At 48.5% G+C, this 27,712-nt stretch overlaps 1 protein-coding gene across 1 annotated transcript in view; it reads left to right on the forward strand.

The window, feature by feature from the left end:
• The first annotated feature begins 8,697 nt into the window (after window positions 1-8,697).
• Window positions 8,698-27,712, forward strand: part of SLC22A3 (solute carrier family 22 member 3) — a 93,126-nt gene continuing 74,111 nt past the window's right edge. The window contains exon 1 of the mRNA XM_042940229.1: window positions 8,698-9,146. Coding sequence (XP_042796163.1) covers window positions 8,736-9,146 — 411 coding nt within the window. The 5' untranslated portion in view covers window positions 8,698-8,735. The remainder of the gene's footprint in view (window positions 9,147-27,712) is intronic.

Consider the following 27,712-nt stretch of genomic DNA (forward strand, 5'->3'; position numbering starts at 1 on the left):
TGAGGACACTTCAGGAGGAGAACCTGTTATGGGGCTCAGATGGATTTGTTGCCCCGGCCACTTCCCGAAGCATCGAGCTGAGCTGAGGAAGGTAACGTGGCTTCCCCCCATGATGCACAAGACAGACTCATGGTCTCAGCATCCCTGAACTGGCAGAGAGACAGAAACGAGCAACACAGAGAGCTCTAATCTGTTTTTAGGACAAGTAAACACGTCCCACGTACTTTTTATCTCACTGTATGTTTGGGATTAGGATTTAGACTCTGGGTTCCGGAGTCTAAGACGTCTTACTATGAAAATGAAGCAAAGATTTATTATTCTCTCCCCATCTTGCTGCTCGTTCTCATTTCCTGTCGTAAACATCTTCTCGGCTGCCTGACCCTTTCTCCTAATATTTACAGTGGTGCCTCAAACATAAGCCTTCCAATGGCTGCACTCGAGATAAATGATAAAATCATCCAGACCACGAATGATTCGATAAACTATAGAAAAAAAATAAGACAGAAATATTTGTTTTGGCTGTCCCAGCAGCTATGTGTCACTGCTATTTACATCAAAATTGCATAATGGACATTCTTTTGTTTTTTAATTTTTTTTAATGTTTTTATTTATTTTTGAAAGAGAGAGACAGAGCGTGAGTGGGGGAGGAGCAGAGAGAGAGGGAGACACAGAATTGGAAGCAGGCTCCAGGCTCTGAGTCGTCAGCACAGAGCCTGATGTGGGGCTCGAACCCACAAACTGTGAGATCATGACCTGAGCCGAAGCCGGATGCTCAACCGACTGAGCCACCCAGGCGCCCCTCATAAAGGACATTCTTATACTCCTGATTCGATTACTTCAGCTCACATTTTAATTTTTTAATTTTTCATTTCATTCTATTTTTTTTGCAGGCCACATTTTTAAAAGGTTTCCTTTGGAATTTTTCAGATTCTTTCACATTCTTATGTTAAGACACAGCTTTAAAAAATCTCGCAAAATCGAATATTCCATCTGCCAACCTTGTACCACCTGCATTTGAAAGCCTGTATTCATACATAGTCAGAAATCAACTCTGGAATATTTCATCATGTTTTCCACTTGGCTACACCTTCTCCAAAGATGACTTTAAGTCTAAGTTCCTTGATATCTCAAGTATAGAGTGAGCATTGATTTCACAAGGATAATGGTATCTATAATGTTCATACATCTGCTTGTGTCCTGGTTACAATAAAGAATTTGCATGGAAATATATACATGTTATTATACAAAAAATTAGATTTCGCATAGGATGCACTATTACAACTGATCTGTGAATTGCTTCCCCTGTTTGCAATCGGGTAAGTGCAGAAATTGGGAGTAAGCCTTTAGAAACTTTTATACAACCTGACATCACCATGAAGTGTGTGCCTTGTAGACGGGTCTCCTTGAATAGGATGTAGACCGGTTCCGATGCTGTTGAATTCACCTTGCTGTTGTATGTGTTGTGAACCTCAGGCTTTTTTCATGCCCAGTGAAACCAGGAATTGGTCCACAATTGATAGAAAACAGGCAAACAAACACATCTCTTTTACCACAGATTGGTTGGGAATCATTGATATCGAACGCAGTCTAACAGGTAGTGAGCATCATTCGATTTCAGTGACTATGTGTCTGTAACATAATTTTCTTCTCTTTTTTAGAGAGAGAGGAAGCATGAGAGAGCATGCAAGCCGGGGAGGGGCAGAGAGAGACAGAGAATGCCAAGCAGGCTCCATGCTCACTGTAAGCCCATCACAAGTCTCGATCTCACGACTGCAAGATCATGACCTGAGCCAAAATCGAGAGTCGACACTTAACAGGCTGAGCCACCCAGGTGCCCCTATAACATAATTTTCAGTGAATGTGTTATTCTTCAGTCTTTACGTGCAATTAGTTGAGAGGTGACTCAAGTTTTAATTGATGCCTGCCTCTTTCCCAAGACTGCCTGCTCCCTTTCGAAGATTGCATTAATGGGACTTCGGTACGCTGGCACTGAGATTCAGAAAGAGTGCATCTCTGTTGAATGCTCTGCCCAGGGTAACTACTTCCAAACTATTGAAGGCACCTCACTAAAAGACAATTTCATCTACAATTGGGATCCGATAGCAGAAACCTCTGGGCAATATTTCAGCAATTAATAGCACAGTGGCCTTTCACCAAGACCTTTATAAATCCCCAAAGTCATAGATGCTCTGAGTGTTGGAGAGCCAGAGGACGAATCATAGCAATTTGGCACTGATTGGGCTGCGTGGACCAATAGAAGCATGATAACTCTTTTACACTCATCCTGCCCCCCCCCCTTCTCCTCTATCTGACATTACTAATCAATCGTGGCCTGCTTTGGACTCAACCTCAAAGTTATCCTCGATAAAGTTATCCTCCAGAGAGCTTCTGCCAAATCACAGGGTGGGACATAAGAAGGAATCCACTGGTCTAAACCATTTGCCATGAAAAGGCAAGAGTTGCAACACACTTCACCTTGCACTTGTTAGAAGAGCACAAACCCCACAAATATTGAAAGGGAAGTGGTGAAGGGCTTGCTACCGTAAACGTTAGCAGAGTAAATAGAACTCCACAAGGCTCTTAAAAGCGTCACTAAGTTTTCCTACCTTGTCAAAAACCAACTCTGGAATATTTCATTATGTTTTCTGCTTGGCTACACCTTCTCCAAAGATTACTTTAAGTCTTAGTTCCTTGATATTTCAAGTAGAGTGAGCATTGATTTCAAAAGGATAATGGTATCTATAATGTTTCCCCCTCAAACCAGGAAGTTTCTTATAGGAAAGTCCAAATCGTAATCAACTAGCAAGAGAATGGGTCAGAAAAAGATAATGATGAATACTGGCCAATCTAAATCAATGTTAGGGTCCAGTGTTAAGCCATGTAATAATGGAAGTGCCCTGTAGCATTTACTACATTCATATGCTAAAGTAAAAAATAGTTACTCCGTGTCAGATATGGTAAGAATGAGAATGCTTCAAATATTCTTACCCATTCATTAAAAAACAAAAAAGGAAATATAATTCCTAATTTTTTCCTTAGGCTTGAATACATGCACCAGTCCACTTGCCCAATTTTTTTTTTCCAGTGGACCTTTTTGAGACATTTTGTTTCAAGATTTATTATTTATTCCCAAGCAAACTAGTGTCTTTTGGTGCCTTACACACAGCATAAATGTCATTAAGACATCTTTTGGTAACTCAGTATGTGGTGAATATACCCTAATACTTGGTATGTCAATTCCTAAAGGCAATAAAAAATACCAGCTATAAAATTTTAGATGAATAAATCTGAAAAATTACCTTTTCAGAAAGAATAAAGTCAGTATGTTTTACAAAGGCCGAAGGTTGTGGGCCAATTGATTCTTGTTATTTCTATTCAGTTAATGATCATGGTATCTGCATCAGCACTGCCCAAGAGAACTTCATGTGGAGAATGGAAATGTTCTGTATCTGCTTAGTCAATATCTTAGCCATTAGCCACATTGACTAGTGTGCAACTTGAAACGTGGCTCATGAGGAACAGGATTTTTTATTTTACTAAATTTTAATTAAATTAAATTTAAACAGCCACATGTGCAGATATAAAATAGACATCAGTGTGTTGGGATAGAAACATGAATTGATATGGCTTTTCTCTCGAAGACCTACAAAGTAATGGGAGAAATAAAATGTGTACAGGTTTTACATCACAGTCCCAACTGAATTTTTATGGACCTTAATAAATATAAATTTTATATGGAAGAAAAAAGCCCCCAAATCACCAAGATAATTCTGAAGAGGAATAAGGTTAGGGAGTGGAGGTGGGATTTAATATCTCCCAGATATTAAGACTTTGTATAGAGCTATTGTAATTAACAAGGAAATATTGGTATGGAGCTAGTGCAGTAAAACAGAATGAACCCAGAAACACATTCGTGAAGGATTTCTTTTCTTTTCTTTTTTCTTTTTTTGCAAAAGACAAAAAGCAGAAGCTCTCAAGAAGATTGATAAATTTTACTACAGCTGAACTTAAACTTTTTATAGTCAGCAAGACACTATAAACAAAGTTAACAGACTGAGAGGACAGAACCCATACCACTGATAAAGAAGCAGAATACACAAATATACAAATAACTTCCTAAAAATTCAATAAGAAAACACAAGTAACAAAGAGAACGCAGATAGAGGATATGAAAAGAGGCCTCTCCTGGAAGATAAAACCCGAGCAATGAATAAGCATGAAGAATGTGTTCCGTTTGACCACATACAAATCAGAACAGTAAGACTGCATTTTATACCCAGAGTATCCACTAGTGGGCTTGAGTTTAACAAAGCTGAGCCATAGCATGGACATGGATAACTTCATACATCATTTGCAGGATGCAAGGTGGGACCACCCCCCTAAGAGCTACCTGGCAATGTCTGGCAAACTCCAAATCTGTACACTCTGCAGCCCTGCTAATCTATTTCTAGGTACTTACTTTCCATCAATTCTTGTACAAAGTGCACAAGGGAGCGTGCATAGCACATTCACTGCAACGTTACTTGTAATTGTGGAAAATTAAGAATGAGCTAAATGTCTCTCAGTAGGGGAATGGATAAATCATAGTATGGTCATTCAAAAGAATGATCCGTAGCAGCTGGAATAAATGAGCTAGATCCATGTTTATCAAGGCTAATGGGTCTCAAAAATATAATGTGTGGTGAAAAAGAGAAGTGACAGAAAAATATGTGGAGTGTGGTACCACTTATGTAAATATCAAAGCACCCCACGTACTAGATATTGTTTGTACGTGATACTTGTGTATTAAAAGGATGAAAACTGGACGAGATGAAAATTAACAATTTCACAATAGCTACACCTGGGCAAGACAGGTCTGTGCCCTCGGGGGAGGAGCTCTGGCCTTCCTCTGTCTGCTCAGAGCCCCAGGGCCAAGGGGTAGTACCCACCGGAGGCCTATCACCACTTTGTCTCTCCAGTTCCCCCCTGCTCTGGGAGCCAGGAACCCAAGATTCTCTGCCCAAGGGTCCTGAGCCCTCTTCTTGGGTCTGGTGGGCCTTCTCCCCTGGCCCACCTTCTGAAGAAATGGCCTGGTGGCTGCCTTGGGGAGGGAGTGAGGTGACAGGAAACAGGATCTGAAGGCTTGTGAAGGAGACTTCAACTCTGTCTATGAATGTTAGTTCTTTATAATGATATACCTAAAACAAACATAACAACATGACATTTGCTAATTCTCGGGGTGGGTGGTATTTTTTTTCATTGCTCTTTTTTGAAAAAAAACTTTTTTTTGAGTTTATTTATTTATTTTGAGAGAGAGAGAGAGAGAGTATGTGAGCGGGGTTAGAGGCAGAGAGAGAGGGAGAGAGAGAAGCCCAAGCTTGCTCTGCACTGTCAGCACAGAGCCTGATGTGGGGCTTGATCCCATGAACTGTGAGATCATGACCTGAGCCAAAATCAAGAGTCAGATGCTTAATTGACTGTGACACCCAGGCACCTCACTCATTGCTTTTTTAAATAGCTGACTCACATACAGCACTTATCATGTTTCAATTATTATTCTAAATGATTTGCATTAAAAACGAGAAGGTTCAGGGCGCCTGGGTGGCTCAATCGGTTGGGCGGCCGACTTTGGCTCAGGTCATGACCTCGCGGTCCGTGAGTTCGAGCCCCGCGTCGGGCTCTGTGCTGACAGCTCAGAGCCTGGAGTCTGTTTCGGATTCTGTGTCTCCCTCTCTCTGACACTCCCCCGTTCATGCTCTGTCTCTCTCTGTCTCAAAAATAAACATTAAAAAAAAAAAAAAAACAAAAAACGAGAAGGTTCATTATTACTCGGTTTTATGGAAGACAACTAAATAACTTGCCCAAGGTTACTGCAAAAAATAGAAGGGGATTTGAACCCAGTAGGGGTTCTGTGATCTTAGCAATATACTAGGTCTACTTGACTGTATACTTCATTAAAAACATTAAAATTAAAATACCAAGTACAATACAAAGAAAAAGGTAGTGAAATTCCATGAGAAGTTTCTTGGATGTGTTAGGAGCACAAACCAAGAGGGCATTACTTGGGAAGGAAGGCAGTTGCTATGGTGGGAAAGGCTTCACGAACCTGGTGCCAACTTTTAGGCCAGGCCTTCCTGGGCAGTGGGCAGGAGGGGCAGGAGAGTGACCCACCAGGAAGAGGGAACTTCGCGTATACCGGGATGGGTGTAGGAAAGTTCAAGAAGGATTGGAGTATTAGCAAGTAGCTGTGTTTGGCTGCCACATAAGGGGACAACTTGGTGAGGAACATGGGTTAGGATCTTGAAAGGGAGGGTGAGACATGAGGATTTAATTTGGAAGGCAAGGCGGGCCTGGAGCTCCACTGTGGGCAGTTGGTGGGCAGCGTGGGCTGGACCGCAGGACAGGGCCAGGGCCGCAGGTGAGGAACCCCGGGGGCACTGCGGGCAGAACAAAGATGGCGGTGGAGAGGAAAGGAGACAATACCTGTGTGTGTATAGGGGGCTGTGTCAAGAAGCACCCAGTTACCAGCACCTACTATGAAGCAGGCACAGTTGTGGGTGGTGGCAACATAGAGTGAACAAAACAGAAATTTCTGCTTTCATGGAACTTGCAGTCTAGCAGAGGATCACAAGTAAGATAAATGAACAGATGAAGACACATGGTAAACAAAGGAATACGGATATGCATCGTAGGTGGATAAAGCAGGGAAGGGAGCCGGAAGGAAGGATGGATCGCCCGTGCGTGTGTATGCGTGTGTGTTGGGTGGTGAGGGGAAGGCTGACCGGTGGGGGCGGAGTGAGCTGAGGTGACTTTTGAAGAAAGGCCCGCAAAAGTGAGAGGTGTTGAGATGATCCAGAGATTCATTCTGGGGTTGGGCCTTGGTTACACCAAAAGGGAGGTCAGGAGGAAGAGCTGGGGTGGGGGTAGCGGGTGACAGATTGAGTCTGGAGTCCAGGGAGCCGGTTAAAAATATGGGCTAGGGGGATGCCTGGGTGGCTTGGTCAGTTAAGCATCCGACTTCGGCTCAGGTCATGATCTCCCGGTTCCTGAGTTCCAGCCCCGTGTTGGGCGCTGTGCTGACAGCTCAGAGCCTGGAGCCTGCTTTGGATTCTGTGTCTCCCTCTCTCTCTTCCCCTCCCCTGCTCACACTCTGTCTCTCTCTCTCTCTCAAAAATAAATAAATGTTAAAAAAGGGCTTTTTGTTTGTTTGTTTTTGTTTTTTTAATATGGGCTACAGCCTGGAGCAGGAGACACGTGGACATAGAAATCATTGCTAACTTGGTGGTAGATCTGCTTTATTTAGTAGCCGAGGTCAAGGAAGGTGAGGACAATAAAAACCGCGCATCCTCGAGCCCCTGCTGTGTGGTCTGCACACTACCAGGTGCTCTATCCTACACAGTATCTGTCACCCTAAGGACATCCCTGCACCCTCCATAGCATTAACTCAGCCCAAATAACAGTAATAGCAGCCAACACATGAAAGGGTATGCTCTGTGCATCAGGTGCTTTTCTGGCACTTTATATATTTGTTTAGTCTTTACAGAGACCCCAGGAGGGTGTTAGCCTCGCTTGACAGATGAGAATACTGGGCCGGCCAATCAGTCGCCGAAGGTCAAGAGCTGGTGAGGGGATGAAGCCGGCTGCATAGAGGCAACCTGGCTTCCCGAGTCCTTGATCCGGAAGGACAAAACGTGTCTGTGCTCTACCCGCTTCTGGGAGCTTCCAGAAAAGCGACACGAGGGTACAAAGCTTTTCTGAGGATGGGGTGGGGTCTGGGGAGAAGAGCTAGAGAAATTCTGAGAAAACACATGGCCAGATAGGCTAGGCCAGGGCTGGGTGAGCGCCGTGGGCAGTGTGGACCGGGGCGGCGTGGTCAGCACCGCCCCAGGCTGCCGCCTGCAGGGGTCGGGGGTCCCGCGACCCCGCGCGGGAAGACCCAGGAGGCAAGGGACACGGCAGCCCAGGGCCCAGGACGCCAGGGGCCAGTGCGGACACAGTCCTGCGGACCTCCGGGCGCGAGTCAAGAAGGTAAAAACAACGCTCAAAGCAACCAACACCCTCTCCCGGCGCTTTCGGGCCAAGAGAGTAGGTCGCAAAGGCCCGGGCTTAAGGAGCCCCAAATGCGGCCCGAGGTCCTCTCCCACTTTGAACTTGCGGAACGCGAACGAGGCGCTTGGACTCCGTAGACCGCCCAGCTGCCTTTTTGAAAAAGTTGGACCATCTCCGAGACGTCGCCGAACTCGAATCCCGCCTGGAGCCGGCTCGGCGGCGGGTCGCGCGGGGCGGCCCCTGAGCGCCGAGGGCTTGGAGGGCCCGAGGGCGTCTCCCGGGGCACAGGCGCGGGACCCGGAGCCCGCGGCGTCCGTCCCCGCCCCGCCACCCCCTCCCCCCCACCTCCGACGCCGCCCTCGGGGGCCTCCCAGGGGCCGCGACCGAGACCGGAGGGTGACCCTGCAACTTCCTTCTGGAGCGCGACCCCGGGGCCGACCGCAGAGCAGGCTGCCGGCGGGGACCGAGCGGAGCCCCGCGCCAGGCCGGAGGCGGCCGCGGCCGCCACTCGCGGTCCCGGGCCGGGTCCCCGGCGCGTCCCCGGGGAGCGCGGCCCGGGCGGGCGGGAGGCGGGGGCGGCGGGCGCGGCGCCCGGGGGCGTGAGGCGGGGAGCGCGGGGCGGGGTGAGGCGGCGGCCGGCGGCGGGGCGCGCGCTCACTCGGAGGCCGGGCGGCGGGCGGCAGGACGCGCCCGCGGGGTCGCGCACCATGCCCTCGTTCGACGAGGCGCTGCAGCGGGCCGGCGAGTTCGGGCGCTTCCAGCGGCGCGTGTTCCTGCTGCTGTGCCTGACGGGCGTCACCTTCGCCTTCCTCTTCGTCGGCGTGGTCTTCCTGGGCAGCCGGCCCGAGCGCTACTGGTGCCGCGGGCCGAGCGCCGCCGCGCTGGCCGAGCGCTGCGGCTGGAGCCCGGAGGAGGAGTGGAACCGCACGGCGCCCCCCGAGCGCGGCGGCGACGCCGGCTGCCGGCGCTACCTCCTGGAGGCGGCCAACGGCAGCGCGGCGGCGGGCGCGCTCAGCTGCGCCGACCCGCTCGCCGCCTTCCCCAACCGCTCGGCGCCGCTCGTGCCCTGCCGGGGCGGCTGGCGGTACGTCCAGGCCCACTCCACCATCGTCAGCGAGGTACGGGCGTCGGGGCTCGCTCGGGGCGGGGGAGAAACCCCCGGCGGGACGGGACGCCGCGGGGAAGGGCCGCGGGGGCGCCGGCACCTGTTGGTTGCCTCGGGGGGGGGGGGGGGAACCGACCGGGTTCAGCCCGCGCTCGGAAGCGCTGCGTCCCGAGTGCCCGGGGAAATGCCTCTCGTGTGTGTCCCTCTGCGGGGGGAGTGGACGGGGGGTGGGGTGGGGGGATGCCTGGGTTTCGGGAGGGAACGCAAGCCGGGACGGATGCTGAGTTGGGAGACGCTCCGCACGCCCCTCCTGGGGAATCCGAGCGGCCAGCGCGCGGCGCGTCGTCGCCCCCCGAGGGGTTTGCGCCGCGGGGGGCGATGTTGGGTCGGCTCGCGGCGGAGAAGCGCAGCCCCGCGGGGCGGACGGCTCGCTGGGGGCAGGGCCCGAGTGCTTTGTGGTCTTCGGGGCGGGCGTGGGGGGGGGGTCAGGGAAGGGCGAGACGGTGCCTGGTTGCCCGAACGATTATGTGAAGCGCGAGGGCACGAAGGTCAAGGCTCTCCCGGGTCGCGATTTTGGTAAAACCGCTTTGGGGGCAAAGAGCAACATCGGAGCGAAGTTGGGAGAGCTGAGGTTTTGAATTGAGAGTTTGGGGGCGCCCGGGGAAGGGCACGGTTGGTTAAGGGTCTGACTTCAGCTCGAGTCGTGATCTCCCAGTCCGCGGGTTCCAGTCCGGCATCAGGGTCTGTGCTGCAGCTTGGAGCCTGGAGCCCGGAGCCTGCTTCGGACTGTGTCTCCCTCCCTCTCTGCCGTTTACCCCACTCGTGCTCTGTCTCTCAAAAATGAATAAACGTAAAAAAAAAAAAAAAAAAAAAAAAAAAAAGAAGAGTTTTAATTCTTTCTTTCTTTCTTTTTTCCCCCTGCTAATAAATTACAGGAGGGCAGCAGAAGAGGCTTCAAGCCTTACGAAGCAGACCCCCTCCCACCTTCCTGGGAGTGGCTGCTTGGGGCAGGTGGGGGCAGTCCCCCCATTTCCCTAGGTGTGTTTGGGCATGCAGTGCATTGGGGGTTCCGTGGCCCCTCAGCCCTGGCTGCACGGCCGTTCCTACCCCGGGCTGGGAAGGCAGTTTGGCCGTCTTTATCTGCGGGGGAGGGGGGGGGGGCCTGCCTCTGTGGGGGCTGGGTGGCAGGAACCAGCAGTTTCATTGAACTTCGTCTGCAATCCTAGGTCAATTTAATGTCTGAAAGAAACGATTGAATGTGCTCAGGCAAATTAGGAAAGAAAACCTTTTGTCTTTATTGTCATAAACATTTTAAAGCACCTGCATGAATAATGGAGAAAACACTAGATTCAGCTCTAGCAGTGTGTCTTGTGTCACTGTTGATGGTGTTCTTTGGTCTGGTGTCACTGGTGTTGGGGTGATTGATCTTTGAGTTCATGCATATTCTTTTTTTTTACAGTTTATTTCTTTTTTTTTTTAATTTTAACATTTATTTATTATTGAGACAAAGAGACAGCGTGTGAGCAGGGGAGGGGCAGAGAGAGAGGGAGACACAGGCTCTGAAGCAGGCTCCAGGTTCTGAGCTGTCAGCCCAGAGCCCCATGCAGGGCTGGAACTCACGAACCGTGAGATTGACCTGAGCTGAAGTCGGACGCTTAACCAACTGAGCCCCCCGGGGGCCCCAAAAATCTATTTCTCTATTTTGAGAGAAAGAGAGTGAGCAAGTGAGTGGGGGAGGGGCAGAGAAAGAGGGAGGGAGAGAGAGAGAGACTCCCAAGCAGGCTCTGCACTGGGAGCCATATGTGGGGCTTGAACTCCCGAACCGTGAGCCGAAATCAAGAGTCCCGCACTTATCCGACTGAGCCACCCAGGTGCCCCCAGTTCATGCATGTTCTGTAGAGTGCCAAGCGTGTGTGGTCCCGTACTATGTGCTGTAGAACTCACAGCAGCCCAGCCAGGCAGTGTGTGTGCGTGTGTTTGGGGTACTTTAATTTCTACCTAACCTGTGGGTGATGCTGATGACTGCTGTATAAACTATGGTGGCCTTGTGGTTAAGGATCTCATAGTTGAAATGGCAGGGGGTAGACTTCGGTAGGACGGGGCATTGCCACTAGTACTTGCTTAGAGCTGCACCGGTTAGGTGGCTCCGTGTATAGCCCTTCACCTGGCTGCTCAGTGCCTACTTCCCAGGCAAATCGGAAGATACCATTTGGAGAGAGGACACCTGATTTGTGAAGACGTATAAGCCTCAAATGAAGAATAAGATGAGCCTCTAAAGCTAAAGGCACACGCACTCAAGCGGGGTTTCTGTGAGCAGACGTGACCCCTAGACACCGGAGAAAGGAGACGTAAAAATCTGTGAGTTGGTGCCCCAATGCTTTAGAAACATTTTGGGGTTCTGGAGTTGTTTCAAGCGATCTGGGCTTATTTCAAGGAGGGACAGGTAGTTTTATGAAGGTCAGTGGCTCCCCAAAGGTAGCGCGCGTGGCAGGTGGAAGGGCAGGAGACCCGGTGTGGCACTGTCTGCAGCGAGCTGTGTGGCTCGAGTGGATCACTTAACCTCCCTGGGCTTGGCTTTCTCATCTGTAAAATTAGAGGTTGGATGACGTCCTACAGATGCCGTCCATCAGCGGTATCGCTGGATTGCTGCTCCGTGCGCTTAGAACAATGATAAAAATCTTCGAGGAAAAGTTGAATGATAGTCCACAGGCACTCCTTAAGGCCACCGACAAGTCTTTGAAGCATGTTGGAGAGTTTTGTTTTGTTTTCTTTTTAAGTCCCAAACTGTTTGCTTCTTCTGGCTTGTTTGCTTTTAATGTATTGATTCTTAAGAGGAACCCCCACCTCCCCCCCATCCATTTAGGAAGTTCCGCCATTCAGAGTGACTCATTCGCTTTCAGAGTTCTGCCTGGCTGATATTTTGCTGCCTTGGGTTTTGAATAGGATCCGTTTAGTTTTTGTGCTTTCATATTCTGTCAGCATTCAAGGAACTATCCTTCTGTATTTGGTTAACACGGTGTATCCAATGTGTTTTTATAGGCTCAGAGTCTAATGTATTAATCGTGGAAAGAGGGTGAACTGCAAGAGTTTAGAAGGTAGAAGGGCAGACCACACTCCAGGATGTCTCTATCTGGCTATTCTATTTCATCTTTGCACCCCTGTGAGGAGACATTGCTGTCCCGGCTTTGTAGAAGAGGCACCTGAGGTGGAAGGACCTGCCAGAGTCCCAGACCTTTTAAGTAGCCCAGTTGGGTTCAGATCTAAGGGTCCTGAGTGTAAATCGTCCTCTTGTCCTCCATACGGCGTTTGAAGTCTTCGGGGAAGTCCAGGCAATTTGGACTTGGTTCTTGGAAAGGCTTCCCCTTTCTCCTCATCCCCGCCAACCACTCACACTTTAGAAGCTGCAGGAAACCCCGGGGGCCTCTTCGTGTTGACTTCATTCCTCGGGCCAACATGCCATTGTATTTCATTGCCCGGTGGCAGGAACGGGGTCAGCCATACAGCCAGACCGGCGGATGAGAATGGCTGTCTCCTCTTGATGTGGACATTGCAGAATGGGCATTGGCACCTCACCCACTGTCTTTCCATCTTTCGAAGCAGAACGGCTCCGGGGAGTGAAGTCAGAAGCCAAGGCCAAGTGCAGGGCCATTTAAATCCAGCTCCCTCAGTTACTTCTCTTGCTCAAGGCGAGGCAGTAGATTTTCCACCTGCATGTAGCTTTCTCAGCGCAGTTTCTAAGTCTGAACCTTGGCCTTGTCTGCTTGTCAGACACTGGCCAGAATTAAGCATGATATAATGCAGAGAAGTCCGAGCCCCCTCCCCCCACCCCAGTATTTCAATTCATTGCCTAGGGAGTGAGTCTTTGAAATGGATGTTAGGACTTTTAAATGCTTGCTTGTATACCATAAATGGGAAAAAGAAAGAAAGAGAAAGAAAGAAAGAAAGAAAGAAAGAAAGAAAGAAAGAAAGAGAGAGAAAGAAGGAAGAAAGAAAGAAAGAAGGAAGGAAGAGAAAGAAGGAAGGAAGGAAGGAAGGAAGGAAGGAAGAAAGAAAGAAAGAAAGAAAGAAAGAAAGAAAGAAAAGGAAGTTCCCTCTAGTGTCTCATTAGGAACTGGGCTTCAGAGCACCTTTTAAAAATAGTCCGAATCATGCTTATTTTTCCTTTCCAGATCTTTTTTTTCCCACAATAAAAGTAAAGTCCATTTGAGGGAAGTAGCCGGAGAGAGTGATGGCTGCTTTGATCTGTGGGGCTTCACATGTCTCTGCTTTGCCTCTTGAATGTCTGTCCCACGACATAAGGTCAACCCACAGACATCAGTGCCGCCAGCATCCTGGCCTCTCTGTTGTCAAGCATGGAATTGCGCTGCTGTGGAAATTGGAGAAAATCTATCCAGGCCCACGTTTTAGTCTGTGCTCAGTCTCTGATTTGCTCTGGGTACTTGAGAAAGATCTTGCTTTTGTACTGTTTTTATTTCTAATATTATTGGGACCTCCTTTTTTTTTTTTTTTTCGCTATATCAACCTCACCAGGAGGACATCTGTTTTATTACTACTTTGAAGACCCAAATATGTGGCTGTTCATTTTCATTTCATTAATTTCTCCTCTTTATTATTTGTTCTTGTTTCTTGGATTTTCTTTTGGTATGCTTCTTCCGATTTACGTTCGATCCATAGCTCAGTTATTTTCAGCCTTTCTTCTTTTCTAGTATAAATATTTAAAGCTATAGACTTCCTTCTATGTACTTTTTTGACTATATCCGACAAGTTTTGAAAAGCTAATTTTAATATTTCATTCTCAGTATTTGTAATTTCCATTGTTGTTTTCTCTTTGGCCCATGATTTATTTAGAGGCTTGTTTTAAACTTTCAACTGTGTGCTGATGCTTTTATCTTTTAATTATTGACTTTTAATTGTTGTTTAATTGTTTAACTTTGGAGTGGTCGGAGAACAAGGTCTGTGTGACACGGCCTCTTTAGACTTTATCGAAACTTGCTTTTTGGCCTTTAAGAGGTCGATTTTCGTAAATGTTCCCTGCGTGCTCCACAGGAATGTACAGTCTTGGGACACGTGGGTGGCTCAGTAGGTTGAGCATCAGACTTCAGCTCAGGTCATGATCTTGTAGTTTGTGGGTTCGAGTCCCATGTCTGCGCTGACAGCATGGCTCCTGGAGCCTGCTTCAGATTCTGTGTCTCCCTCTCTCTCGGCCCCTGCCCCCCTCCCTTGTGCTCTGTCTCTCTCTCTCTCTCTCAAAAATAAATATTAAAAAAAAACAACGATGTACAGTCTTTAGCTGTTGGGTGCAGGGTTTATAGATGCCCCATATTTGAAGCTTGTCACTTATGCTGTTAAACTTTCCATTTGCTTGGTCTGTCAAAATTAACTAACAAGTATTGAAATTTGCCATTATGTTTGTGGGTTTGTCAGTTCCTCCCTATTTTTCCAGCAGACTTAAAAAGTCACATACATGGGGCAGTTTTATTAGATGTCTGTGTCTACAAATTTAGAATTTGCTTTTAACCTACATACTGAATTGAACCTTTTATAGGTGTAGGGACCCTATCTAAAATCCATGTTGTATATTGTTTTAAGGTCTCTTTTGTTTGAAACTAATGTAGCTACTGCAGTTTTCTTTCAGTTAATATTTGCCTGCTGTATTTTATGTTATCTCTGACTTTCAAGTTTCCCATGTTCTGATATTTATATGTATCTTTTATAAAATGCATATAACTTTAGTTTTTAACTGCTATGCTTAGTCTCTTTATGTTCATTGTGTTAATTGGTATATTTGAGCTTGTTATGCTACACTATTTTCTTTGTCTTGTTCTTTCTATGCTTTTTTTCCTTCCTTTAAAAGATGATTTTTCAATTTGTTTTTCTTACTCTAGTTTGTTCCTTCATTTGTTTGGAATTTAGATTTTTTATTTCAATTCTTTCAGTGGTTACCCTTGACATTTTACTATGTTTACTTCACAGAGCCTAAATTTAATACTGCAAACTTCTCCTCAACAAGTTAGGAATCTTTTTATTTATTTATTTTTATTTTTGAGAGAGACAGAGAGAGAGAGAGAGAGAGAGAGAGCGCACACAAGCAGGGGAGGGGAGAGAGAGAGAGAGAATCTGCTATCAGCACAGAGCCCAATCCCATGACCCTGGGATCCATGACCTGAGCTGAAATCAAGAGTCAGACGCTCAACCAACTGAGCCACCCGGGTGCCCTGAGAAGATTTTATTTTTAAGTAATCTCTGCACCCCACAGGGGGCTCAAACCCACATCCCTGAGATCAAGAGTCACACGCTCCACCGACCAAGCCAGCCATTGTTCACCATTATTCTTGAAAGATGGTTTTGGTGGGAAAATAGTTCTGTGTTGCCAATTTTTCCTCAGTGCTTTGAAGATGTTACTTCTGTCTTAAAGCTTTCATTTTGCTTTGGAGCAATCTGCTGACCATCTAACCATCCTTTTTCTCCCAGGTCGTATCTAAGTGGGTACTTCTTTTGTTTACCCAGATTGGTGTACGTTGCCTCTGAAAGGCATCTGGCATATAATAGGCACTCAGTAAATATTCATTAAATGAACCAATTGTTGTATTTCCTTTAACTGTGAATTTTGGTTCTTTTTAATAAGTCCTGGGTAACTCTCAGCCATTATCTCTTCAGTGTTACCTTTTCCATGCTCTGTTTTTTCCTTTTGGGATTCTAATTAGACATAAGTTGGACCTTCTTTTGCTGCCCTTCGTGAATCTTAACATTATCTCATATTTTCCATTTCCATACCTACGTGTATGGTCTAGATATTGTTTCAGACCTACCTTCCAGAACCCTGCCTTTCTATTCAGAGATTTGGAATCAAAGGACTGAGGTGGGGTTTGGGAATCTTCATTTTTCCCATGGAGGTGGTCCATGGAGACATGCTGGGTGTTCCTTTATGAGGAGCATGCCAAGAATATCATGAGAGGAACAGCCTTATGTGTGGTTGAAGCAAGTGCCATTCTTCCAGACACTCTGAGACCTTGGGACAAAAGCATCATCCCTTTCCCTGGAGGCACGAGTCCCAGATTTTATCTGGTGAAAAGCCGCTGTTGATCTGCAGAAGCTTGGGGCTCTCCAGAGATGGGCAACTGACAGCAAAATCCCATAACTGACTGGGCTGGGGTGCCCACAGCTGGACCACACTCCCTGTGAATTTTGGCAAACCTGAATAGAGCTCTGGGGAGAGGCAGGGGCACAACCGAATGGGATATCCAACAGATATGGCATTGATATTTACACTTTCTGATGTATCTTTGGGATTTGATAGATCTGGGCCTAAATGCCAGCTCCTCTGTATTTCAACTTTGAGGGCAAGTCACAGAATCTGCCTCAGCCTTGGTGTCCTCAGCTCTAGAATAGACGTAATAACACCTACCATGATGATGGGTAGGTGTTATTACCTACCAGTCGGAGGAGGAGGGAGAGAGAGAATTAGTGGTGTGCCAGATTTGACCCTGCAGCTGTAGTTTGCTGAATCCTGGTCTAGCATAATACATCACTAATAAACTTGGCTTTAAATATAAAGAAAAAAATCTCTCAGACATTAATTTGCCCTTAGGGCAGACAATACCCTGTACTTTCCTCCTGGACACACACGAGATTGTATTTCCCAGCTTCCTTTGCAGCTAGTAGGTCATGGGACAGAGTCCTGGTCAGTGAAGATGGGAGAAGTGATATGTGACTCTGCCAGGCCCGGAGCCCGAATAACCTTCCTCCGGGTAATCCCCATCTCTTCCTTGCTTCCCTCACCTTCCAGCAGAGAATGCTGATGCCCTAAAACATGGTGGAGTCCTTAGATGGAAGGAGATCCATCCCTGAAAGCCTGTGGGGAGGAAGTCTACATGGGAGTGTGAAATTAATGAGAAATAAACTTTCTTGTATTAAACTATTGGAGGGGCTGTTTGTTGCATCTCTTAATGTGAGCCTACCCTGACTAACACACCATTTGAGCATATTTTCTGTAGGTTGCACGTCCCTGATTAAATGGTAGGGAAGCTTGTTCCTTCAAGACAGTCCTCCCCTTGGTCTTTGCACAAGGCCACCCTGTCCCTGCCTGTGGGCATCTAGAGCCCTACAGGCCCCTGGCCTCTCTAGCACCCAGTGCTCCAGCCGCCCAGCTGCCCTCTCCAGGCTCTGGAACGTGCTGTTTCCTTTTCTCAAAATACCTTTCTTCTTTTTCCATAAGGCTGTTCCATTTTTTCTGCAGCTGGGAGTTACCTATTCCAGAAGTACCTTCCATAATTTCCACCTGCCCTCCACTCCCCACCCACACACACACCTGCCACTACCCTGGGGGGTATCTGGATTCCTTCCTCTGCCTCAACACCCTCACTGTATGCTAACTGTGCTCATCATTGCCTCCTTTGTCGGACTACAGGTTTCTTGAGGGCTGAGAACGTGTTCAGTAAATATATGTGATGAAATTACATGGTGTGTAATTTTTTTTTAATTTATTTATTTAAATTCAAGTTAGTTAACCTACAGTGTAGTCTTGGTTTCAGGAGGAGAATCCAGTGATTCATCACATACATTCAACACCCAGTGCTCATCACAAGTGCCCTCCTTAATGCCCATCACCCATTTAGCCCATCCTCCCCCACCTCCCCTCCAGCAACCCTCAATTTGTTCTCTGTATCTAAGAGCCTCTTATGGTTTGCCTCCCTCTCTGTTATTATCTTACTTTTCCTTCCCTTCGCTTCTGTTCATCTGTCTTGTTTCTTAAATTCCACATGTGAGTGAAATCATATGACATTTGTCTTTCTCTGCCTGACTTATTTGCTTAGCGTGATATACTCTAGTTCCATCCACGTTGTTGCAAATGGCAAGATTTCATTCTCTTTGATCACCAAGTAGTGTTCCATTTTATGTATATGTATGTATGTATGTGTGTGTGCGTGTGTGTGTGTACACACACACACGCACACACACGCACACACATCTTTATCCATTCATCCATCGATGGACATTTGGGCTCTTTCCATACTTTGGCTATTGTTGATAGTGTTGCTGTAAACGTTGGGGTGCACGTGCCCCTTCGAATCAGCACTTTCACATCCTTTGGATAAATACCTAGTAGTGCAATTGCTGGGTCACAGGGTAGTTCTATTTTTCATTTTTTGAGGGACCTCCATACTGTTTTCCAGAGCGGCTGCACCAGTTTGCATTCCCACCAGCAGTGCAAGAGGGTTCCCCTTTCTCCATACCCTCGCCAACATCTCTTGTTGTCTGAGTTGTTCGTTTTAGCCATTCTGACAGGTGTGAGGTGGTATCTCACTGTGGTAGTTTTTGTGGCTAAATTAGTGAGTCAATGAGAAAAGGGTTGAGGGACAATTTTGACCCCTGTTACAATTTTGGTCAAGCCAACCCTGAAATTGACCTTCGTAGATTAACGTCAGCTCTTGTCCCCAAACAGGCTGCCCCTTGTTCTTTCTCTTTTACTTTAATTTTATGTTTTAATTTAGGGAAAATGAACATTTCAACAATTCCAATATATTGAACGTGATGTATTTGGTATAATTTGAACGGCTGTGTTGTTGCACTTTCTTAGGCATTATTCGGTTTCTCTCCGCAGCATCTTGTTTTCAGTGAAGGTCTTACACAGATGTCAGTGGTTTTATTCCTGGGTACTTGTTGTCCTACTGATGGCACCGTACGGGCCTCCTCCTCACCCCATGAGGTCTGACGAGTCCTCAGGTGGCCACGGCCCTGCAGAAACTGCCCCCATCCCCACCCCGAGGCCGAGGGCTGACAGACCACACCCCTGTCCCCTGTCTGCACAAGGGTGCTGCCATCCTCAGAATCCTAATTTAGGGGATGTGACCTGGAACAGGAAAGGAAGCAGGGAACAGAACTTCTGGCTCTTCGGGGCCATAATTGTTATGTGCTGACGTCCGCTGGGCAGAAAAGGCTATTTGTTCAGCTGTCCTGGCACACTTTTTGGCACATGTGCGTCTTCGACCTAGCCACGCTCCAGAAGCAGCTGCACACGGGCGCAGGGCCTGGCTCAGCGAGGGGCTTATGGGGGCGGCTCTCAACGGTTCAGAGACACAGGGCTGAGCCCCCAAAGCTGTGGAGAGGGCAGACACTGCCTACCTTTCAGAACCAAATAAAACCTTTCTAACACTCTTCCTCCTCTTTCCCTTTCCTGAACCACAGAAAAGAAAGAAAGTTTATTTCTGTTCTATGAGGAAAGTTCTCTAAAGTTCCTGGTATCGCTTTTTAGAATGATAAATAACGGTTAATGTCATTGTGTCCGGGTGAGAGATCAGTGACGTGGCTTTTCAAGGATTGCTGGGCTCTAACTGTTCCATGCTTGTCTTCTTTTTAATTTTTAAATATTTATTTATTTTTGAGAGAGACAGAGACAGAGATAGTGCATGAGCAGGGGAGGGGCAGAGGGAGAGGGAGACACAGAATCTGAAGCAGGCTCCAGGCTCTAAACTGTCAGCACAGAGCCTGACGCGGGGCTCGAACTCACGAACCATGAGATCATGACCTGAGCTGAAGTTGGACGCTTAAACGACTGAGCCCCCCCAGATGCCCCTAACCATTCCATGCTTGCAATAAAGCAAAGCAACTTTGGGGCTGGCTGTTGAGTAGTAATAGAGAAAACCAGCGAGGGATGCGGTTTAGGGCCTATAAGAAGGTGAATAATGAATGTGATTTTAACAAATTCTTTAAAGTTAAATTCTGCCGACAGTGTGGGCCCTGGGGCAGCACATCATTCAAAGTGTAAGATTGATTCAGTAATTTCACCTCAAAAGCTGTGTTCGGGAAAATTAAAAATGAAAGTCAGGGAACGAGCATAGTGATTGTTGTTGAATAGTTTCTAAAAGCTTAGACCGTGGTCTCTGACGAATCAGAGAAGCAGATGGCATGGTAGAAGGAGAACCTGGCCCAAGATGCAGAACCCCGTCACAGGTTTCTGTGAGCCACCGGGGGCAGTGGGCCACATCTGTGGACCTCTGTCAATTAATTGCCAGTGGATTTCCAAGGTTCCTCCGTGTCTATCCTTCCACAACCAAATCCGTTATCAGGCTCCTGGTGTATTTAATCCCTGACCCTGAGCTCAGCGTCGTCACGTTCCAGTGTCTTGGAATGAAGCTAACTTAAAGCCTACAGGTGTTAGTTTCTGGAAATCAGGATGGATTCCTCCCCAGGGCGCCTTTCTTTCGGGTGGGCATGCTGTGTGCTGTGAGTGACGTCCACAGGAGCACAGGGGAATGTGGTCGATGGGTGTCCCTGCACCCTGCAGAAGGTGCCCGTCCTGCCTTCTTCAACATTGATTCTAGACCCCAGGGCCTCGTGGAGAATCTGAAAGGGACGTGCCACGGGCCACGCACACAACGAAAACTCCCAGAGGGAGGCAGGGGGGAGTGCAAGCCTAGACTTCAGAAACGAAGGTGATTATGATGCTGTCTGATCTGGTCTTGGGAGGCAGGTGACTCCTGCTGTGGGGCAGGAGCAGGGGAGATGACCAAGTGACAGGTGGGTCTCTGGCTTTCCATTTGAACGGCGATGGCTGGGGCCAGGAGTTGAGACAGTAACACGGGAAAATGAACAAGAGCTTCACGAGCCTGTCCGTACTCACACCCTTTGGCCTCAGTGATCTGATCATTAACGTTCAACCATGAAACTTAACATTGAACGTCTGTGCCAAAACATTTAAGTATTTTAAGCAATCCTGACAAGGTTGCGTCCGTTGAAGGGGCATGTAACATTTCTTTTATGGGGTTTGTTAACTTACGCTGCGCTGATTTGTAATAAAGCCCAAAGGTGAGTGTGGGAGACCATGTTTTCTGGTTCCTTAGAATAGAGTTCAGAGACCCACTTTGACAGGCTTCAAAACACCTGGGAAGTTAGACGCGCACTTCCTCACAGGTGCAGGTGATGGCAAACCAGAGCTCACGGTGAGAGAGTTTCTTTTGTATCATCAGTCAGAATTGTTTAATTTCTCTTGACTTCGTAACGCAGAAATAGGCGTTTCACCTACAAGACCTGCATTAGCATTTCAGAATATGGGATGCAAGTTTCTTTGGTCTGGAACGAAAGTTGACTTCATTACTGCCGGTGTCACACGGGGGCGGCTTTGGAAAGTGGCGGTGTTCTGTGAAACGCCACCGGCACCGCGGTGCCCAGCACGAGAGACCCAAGTAAGGCCCGTGGTTAGGTGAAGTTAGACGAAGCCAGGGCCTTGGCGGGTCCCGCTGGCCAGAGAAGAAGGAAGCGACACAGAAAAACCAGCCCTGACTCTAAGGCACCGGGGCCCGTGACACTGTTGGGTCCCAGCGAAGTCCGACGGCTTTGAAAGTTTTTGCCGGTAGCGTTGTCGGGTTTCTGGGGTCACCGCCCGTGTCCTCGTGAGCCAAGGAGGCTGAGGGGACTGCCCCCCACCCCCCCCAGGGAAGACAGCGGTTCCCCAGGGCAGCCTGGACCCCCTCCCGGGCTCCTCTCCTACACGCTGTCCATCCTCCCTGCTCGACAGCGGCTCACGTCTCAGACGCCTTTTTCAGTTGTGGCTTAAGTCCCACGTACGCACAGGGTGGCTCTGATTTCAGGGGCTTCGGCCAACTGGAAGTGCCGTGCGGCCCGCGGCACAGGATGAAAGACAGCGTGTGTGTCTCCGTCCCCGGGGAAAGGACGCCACCAGCTGAGGCCTCGGAGACGTAAGCAGAAGGGAGAGGCGCCAGGGCCTCTGGTTCTGAAGACGGTGGCACATTTATGCGGGGGGGGGGGGGGGGGGAGGAAGGGCATGGCACTCACGGGCTATACGTTCGATGCGGATGCTGTTCTAACCGCGACACTCGGGAGACACCTGTTCCCGTGCACTGTTCTCAAGCGCGTGGTTGGCAGCTGACACGCGCATGGAAGCCACGGGGATAATTGAACGTATTAAATATCGAGGGTCGAGGCGAAAATTAGGGGGAAACTCATTAAAACGAATGCGGCACCAACTTTTTAAAAAGTCAAAGAGAGAAAGGAAGTTCAAGGGTTCTGTCGTGGACGGGAAATTACTCCAGGATCCCGCCCCGCAGCAGTTCTCCGTGTCGCCGTGTCTCGGCAACTTGGGAATGGTGTGACAGATTTCTCTGGGGGCCTCCTCTCCTCTGTCACCCCCGCACCCCTGTAGGATTACGACGGCGCCCCCTCCAGGGTGGACGACTTTAAATGAAAGCAGGTCAGGTGTGTTACCAAACCATATAGATGATTAGATAATGGCCATTTATGGTTGCAAAATGCTGTGAAGAAATGATCAGATTTCAGACCTGAACCGGTGCGGTGTGGCCTGTCTCTAAAGTTGAATACGTGGCTAAGGATATAGGCTCATTGGTTGTGTGAAGATGGCAAGTTGCTTAGTTTGACATGTGTCTGGGCTTGGATTCTTTTTTTTTTTTAATGTTTATTTTTCAGAGAGAGAGAGAGAGCGAGTTGGGGAGCGGCAGAGAGAGAGGGAGACACAGAATCCGAAGCAGGCTCCGGGCTCCGAGCCGTCAGCACAGAGCCCGACACGGGGCTCGAACCCATAGACTGTGAGATCATGACCCGAGCTGAAGTCGGACGCTTAATGGATTGAGCCCCCCGAACACCCCCCAGGCTCAGATTCTTACAAATGGGAAAACTAGCCACTGAGAGGCTGGCCCCTGGGAAGTGCTGAGTGCCTGGCTCTGGTGGTAGTTGTTGATTATAGATATTCAGGAAGTCTACACAGAGAGGCAGCCTGGGTCTGGGGATTAGAGGAAATGGCAAACCCTGGGTCCGAGGAAAGCTTTTGTCTGGCAGACCACCAAGATTCCAGCACTAAGGGACATGGCAGGGGTCCACCGTCTGGAGCCGGTGGAGCTGGGGCTTAGTAATAAAGACTGAGGAAAGATCCAGGATACGAGGTCAGAGCTACGAGCTTTGACGAAACTTCCCAAGGCTCCTTTCTCCAGCTGTGACCTCCCCCCGCCAGAGAGCTCCACTGATTCCCTTCGTCTTGCTCTTGTCACTAGAGGTGGCCTCCCAGGCCTGGGTGCGCCTGGTCTGGTCTGGGGGTGAGGAGCCCAGACTGGCTCAGGCCCCACGCTGTGTTCTGACCGCAGGCAGAGCAGAGCACCGCCGGGCCAGGGCCTTGGACTTCCCTGAAACTGGGGAGATCTCGGGGCGCTGCAGGGTGCGGGCGGAAAACCCGGCAGCGGGTAAAGATGTTTTTCTCAAGTGTCACGTAAAAGAGAGCTCTCCTGATTGAAGTTATGGCTGTTTTATTCGCGGTGGTGGCACTGTGGGAGACAAGTGCCGGTGTGAGCTGTGTGTTGGTTGCAACTGATGCGTGCTGTGTCCCCAGAGAGCAGGCTGCTGCCAGGAGAGCCCCTGGGGAGGGAAAGAGGACGGCCAGAGGCACACGCCGAGGCCCTGCGACCCCCCCGAGTAGAATGTGCTTCTTCTCTGGCCAGGTGGGGTGGCAGCCTGGCATCTGTCACTTCCCTGGGCCCCCTGTGGCTCTGGGGGGGGGGGGTGGCTCACTGTCCGTGATCACGCGGAGCCACACACATGGCTCTGCCTACTGCCTCCTGTGCTGGCTGCTCGTTGATGAAGGATTTCGGAAAGAAAAGGACTAAGGCATCACTATACCACGAAGCCCTCTCCGTCGCGTGTTTCCGTGCACAAACCCCTGAAATCCTTCAGTAAATCAGGACGGCAAAGGTTCCCCAGAGGTGCTGTGTTGGGACGCACCACTGTGGCTCATGCCAACTTTCTGGTCGGGTCAGTAAGACACATTTGCCTCATGTTTGGGGGCCGTTTTCAAAGTCTAAATGATATCACAGTTTGCTTGTCCTCCTGTCATGAGAAAGTGGCCTCAGAGAGAAAAGACCAAAAGGGTACCTCCCCAGCCCCCCTGCGGTCTGTGAAATGAGCACAGAGCAGTGATGGGGGGGGGGGGCAGTAATCAGGAATATCGGGATTCAGGTTGAGTGAATTTGGCTAAATTGGTCTCTATATTAAGCAGTCCAGTCCCCTGACATTGAATAGGCATGAAAATTTAATCCATGAAAGTAGCTTAATCCCTGATAGGGACACAAAGCCGTGCTGTAATATACTACGTGTAACTATAACCTTACAGTTATTAATGCACATTACTGCTTGGAGACTTTTTTCCTTACTAAATTACCAGAAAACGTAGTAAACAGTCAACTTGTTTAATCCTCACGCACCCTGGGAGGCAGGTGCTCTTTTGTAGGGAAGGAAAGTAAGGTACAGAGAGATTAAGTAACTTGTCCCATGTCTGGATCACTGGGAAAGATTTTTTTTTTTTTAATTTGAGAAACAGAGAGAGAGCAAGGACGAGCGAGGGAGAGGGACAGAGGGAGAAAGAGAGAGAATCCCAGGCAGGCCCCCTGCCCAGCACGGACGCCTATGCACAGATTTGCACCTTAGAGACTAAATACGTCTCAAGTGTACAGATATCACCTGTGTCTTCGTCCCCTGTGACAGCTGGCCTGAGATGTCCCCGGAGCTGTCTACCCGCAGGGATCAGAGACCCTGGGATCATGACCTGACTCCAACTCAACAGTCAGACACTCAACCCACTGAGCCACTCAGGTGCCAGGAAAAGATATTTTTTGATGTCTGAACCAATAAGAAGTTAATCGATGTCTCCAGAATCTAAACGGGGCTTCCGTGAATCAGTAAGACAAAGGTAACAGGCCTGGTAGGAGAAGTGACAAAGGATAGAGACAGCTTTCATGAAAGTAGACCCAAAAGGCCATTAAGCGTAAGAAGCAATGCAGATCCATTCGTAATCAGAGAAATAAAAATGGAACCAAGATAGCGCTTCACACTCATTAGGCTGGTTAGAAACTACAAGCCCAGCAGTGCCAAGGGTTGGTAGCTGGCAGGATGCCTGCTGGAGGGCATGTGCAGCTGTTTTCCATCACAGTCTGGAACCGCGGATGCCCGTTAGCTGTCCCCATACTGTGACCCAGCAATTCCACTCCTGTGCATTAAGTCCCAAAGGAAGCTCTCAAACCCATCCATCAGGAGGTAGGGATGTTCTCTGCAGCATTACTTGGGTGACCGAGAGTTGGAGGCAGTCTGGGAGAGAGGGAATGTCAGATGCGGTGGATACGCCCCATGCGGTTGTCAGAAATTGTGGGTTAGATGTTCATATGGCATGATGGATGGTCCATAAAGCCTCGGGCAGAATAAAAAGTAAGAAGCAGAGTGAGGTATAGGATACAATACCATTTACATAACACTAAACATATGTGGACACAAAAGAATATAGATTGTATAAGAAGACGAGCAAAAAGAGACACCTTAACACATCAGTAGAATTCCTTTGTGGGGACGGGATGGAAATAGGAATAGCGATAAAATAGAATCGATAAAAAAATAAGGTAGGGGTCTCGTATAACCAATGACTAGAATACGTTATAATTAACCCAACCTTCTTCCATTGAGGCTCAAAAGGGACAAGGGGGTAAAAAGAAAGAAATGGGTTTTTCTGCCAAAGACACTCAAGGGCCTCGTAAGATGTCTTAGAAATCACCCAGCCCCTGGTCTGTTAAATGGATCAGCCCGTAACCTAGGAATATCGACAGGGTCTCACTAGGGTTCTTGCAAACTGTGTTCTTGCCAGTCCTTGGCTTTGCAACGTCCGTCCCTTTCAGCAAAGTAATTTTACTTTTGTCAGTTTTATTTTGGTGTTAAGATTGTTCTGTTTTCTAAGAGGGGAGCTAGAGTTCTTCTAAAATAATATTTGAAAAAACACAGGATGAATATTCCCCCGGATCCCTTCCAGATCTAAAACTGTATATTTTAAACAAAACAACCATCTTGACTACCAGTGTTTTAAAACCTGGGAGTTTGAAATGTCAGGTCCACGTGTGAGTGTATGTAAGAAATTTTCCTGGGAAGGTGTTGGGAACTTGTCATTCCCAAATGCTCATTCAGCCTTTTTGTTAGCTTTCAGTACACTGTGGAACATCATGTAAATCTATGTGTAGATTTGTACCTTAGAGACTGAATACATCTCAAGTGTATGGATACCACCTGTGTCTTTGTCCCCTGTGACAGCTGGCCAGAGATGTCCCCGGAGCTGTCTACCTGCAGGGATCGGAGACAGCACTGCTGAAGGACAGAGACAGGCGATTTCAGCGGTCACTGGGGATGCTGTGCCCCAGATGCGGACCGTTGCGGCACAAGTGGCTCTTTCCTGTACATGTCATATGGAAGATGTCCCTCAGATTCCATCTCAGAAGTCTACTATAAAATGTAATAATTCAACCAAGTCCAGTAGTGCATTCCCAATATTGCTTTTTAATCCACAGTTTTTATTATGCTTTTCTGCGTTCTCAGATATAGAATTTCAGGCATTGCTTTTGTCTTTCAAGATCATATCATCTTCCTATTTGGGAAGCAGAGGTAGCAGATACTGTGCAGAATCTTCGGGGGCACTAGGTTCTTGAAGTCCTGCGACTGGGCAACTCTGCAGGTCTTCCAGAAACAGGATGCTGTAGTCTGTCATCACTGTCCTTTTCGATTTGCCCTCTTTCCTTGTCTTTTGGTTCTGCAGTGAGGTGCCGTCTTCACCTGGGCTCCCCAGAGAGCAGAGCCTGAGACGAGGGTTTGTATATGTGCTATTTCATGCCTTAGCACAGCCAGGAAACGGGGGTGGGGGCAGGGAGGGTGAAGAAGGGGAGAAGGAAGCAGGCGGCCTCACCATTACACCCTTCACGCCCCTTTGCACCCTGCCCCCCGAGAATCAGGTGGAGGACGAGGGACAGAGAGCAGAGAGGGTGGGAAGGGGAAGAATTTATCCACTGGCTCCCGCCTCCCTGGGGTCAAAGTTTCCTGCCCCAGGCATTAACTGGCTCATGCTTTCAGGTTATCCTGCAGAGGGCGCATGCGGCTCTGACCTCTGACGTAGGAGGGGGAGGTGCAGGGCAAGGGCAGGAGGTCAGGAGCTGAGAAGGGGGGGCGAAGGGGGGAGGGGAGTGGGGGGTAGGAGGGGTGGGGGAGGGGCGGCCTGCATCAGGTGGTCAGAGCTCCCACAGGGCCAGGTCAGGAGGCAAGTGAGGAATAGTAGATGGGAGGACGGCAGAGACAGTCTGATACTGGGACCAGTAGATCACTAGCTCCTGCACAGACTGTCCCGAAATCTAGTAGGACACTACTCACTGGATTTTTGCCTCTCTGTTCCCAAACGCCTGCATGTGGTGGATCCCCTCCCACCGTGTTTTGCCCGGCTTCATGTCAGATGCCCTTGCCCCCTGCCTCCTTGCATGGGGCCGCCTTGAATCCCCAACTTGTCCTATGGAGTTTTCCCCTTCCGATACTGTGTTCTGCATTCTAGCTCCCATTTTCTTTACAGCTCGCAGATGGGGCTCTCCATGGGGGACCAGCTGTCCCAGTTTGCCTGCCACTGAGGGTGTTTTCTGTGATGTAAGACATTCGGTGCCTGATCTGGGAGAGTCCTTGGCAAGCCGGTACAGTTGGTCACCTCGAGCACGCTACAAGCAGAAAAAGTGATTCACAAGATGTATAAAAAATGAAAATTTGTAAACAACT

The sequence above is a fragment of the Panthera leo genome, chromosome B2 (genome assembly GCF_018350215.1).
Source record: "Panthera leo isolate Ple1 chromosome B2, P.leo_Ple1_pat1.1, whole genome shotgun sequence".
Lineage (NCBI taxonomy): Eukaryota > Metazoa > Chordata > Mammalia > Carnivora > Felidae > Panthera > Panthera leo.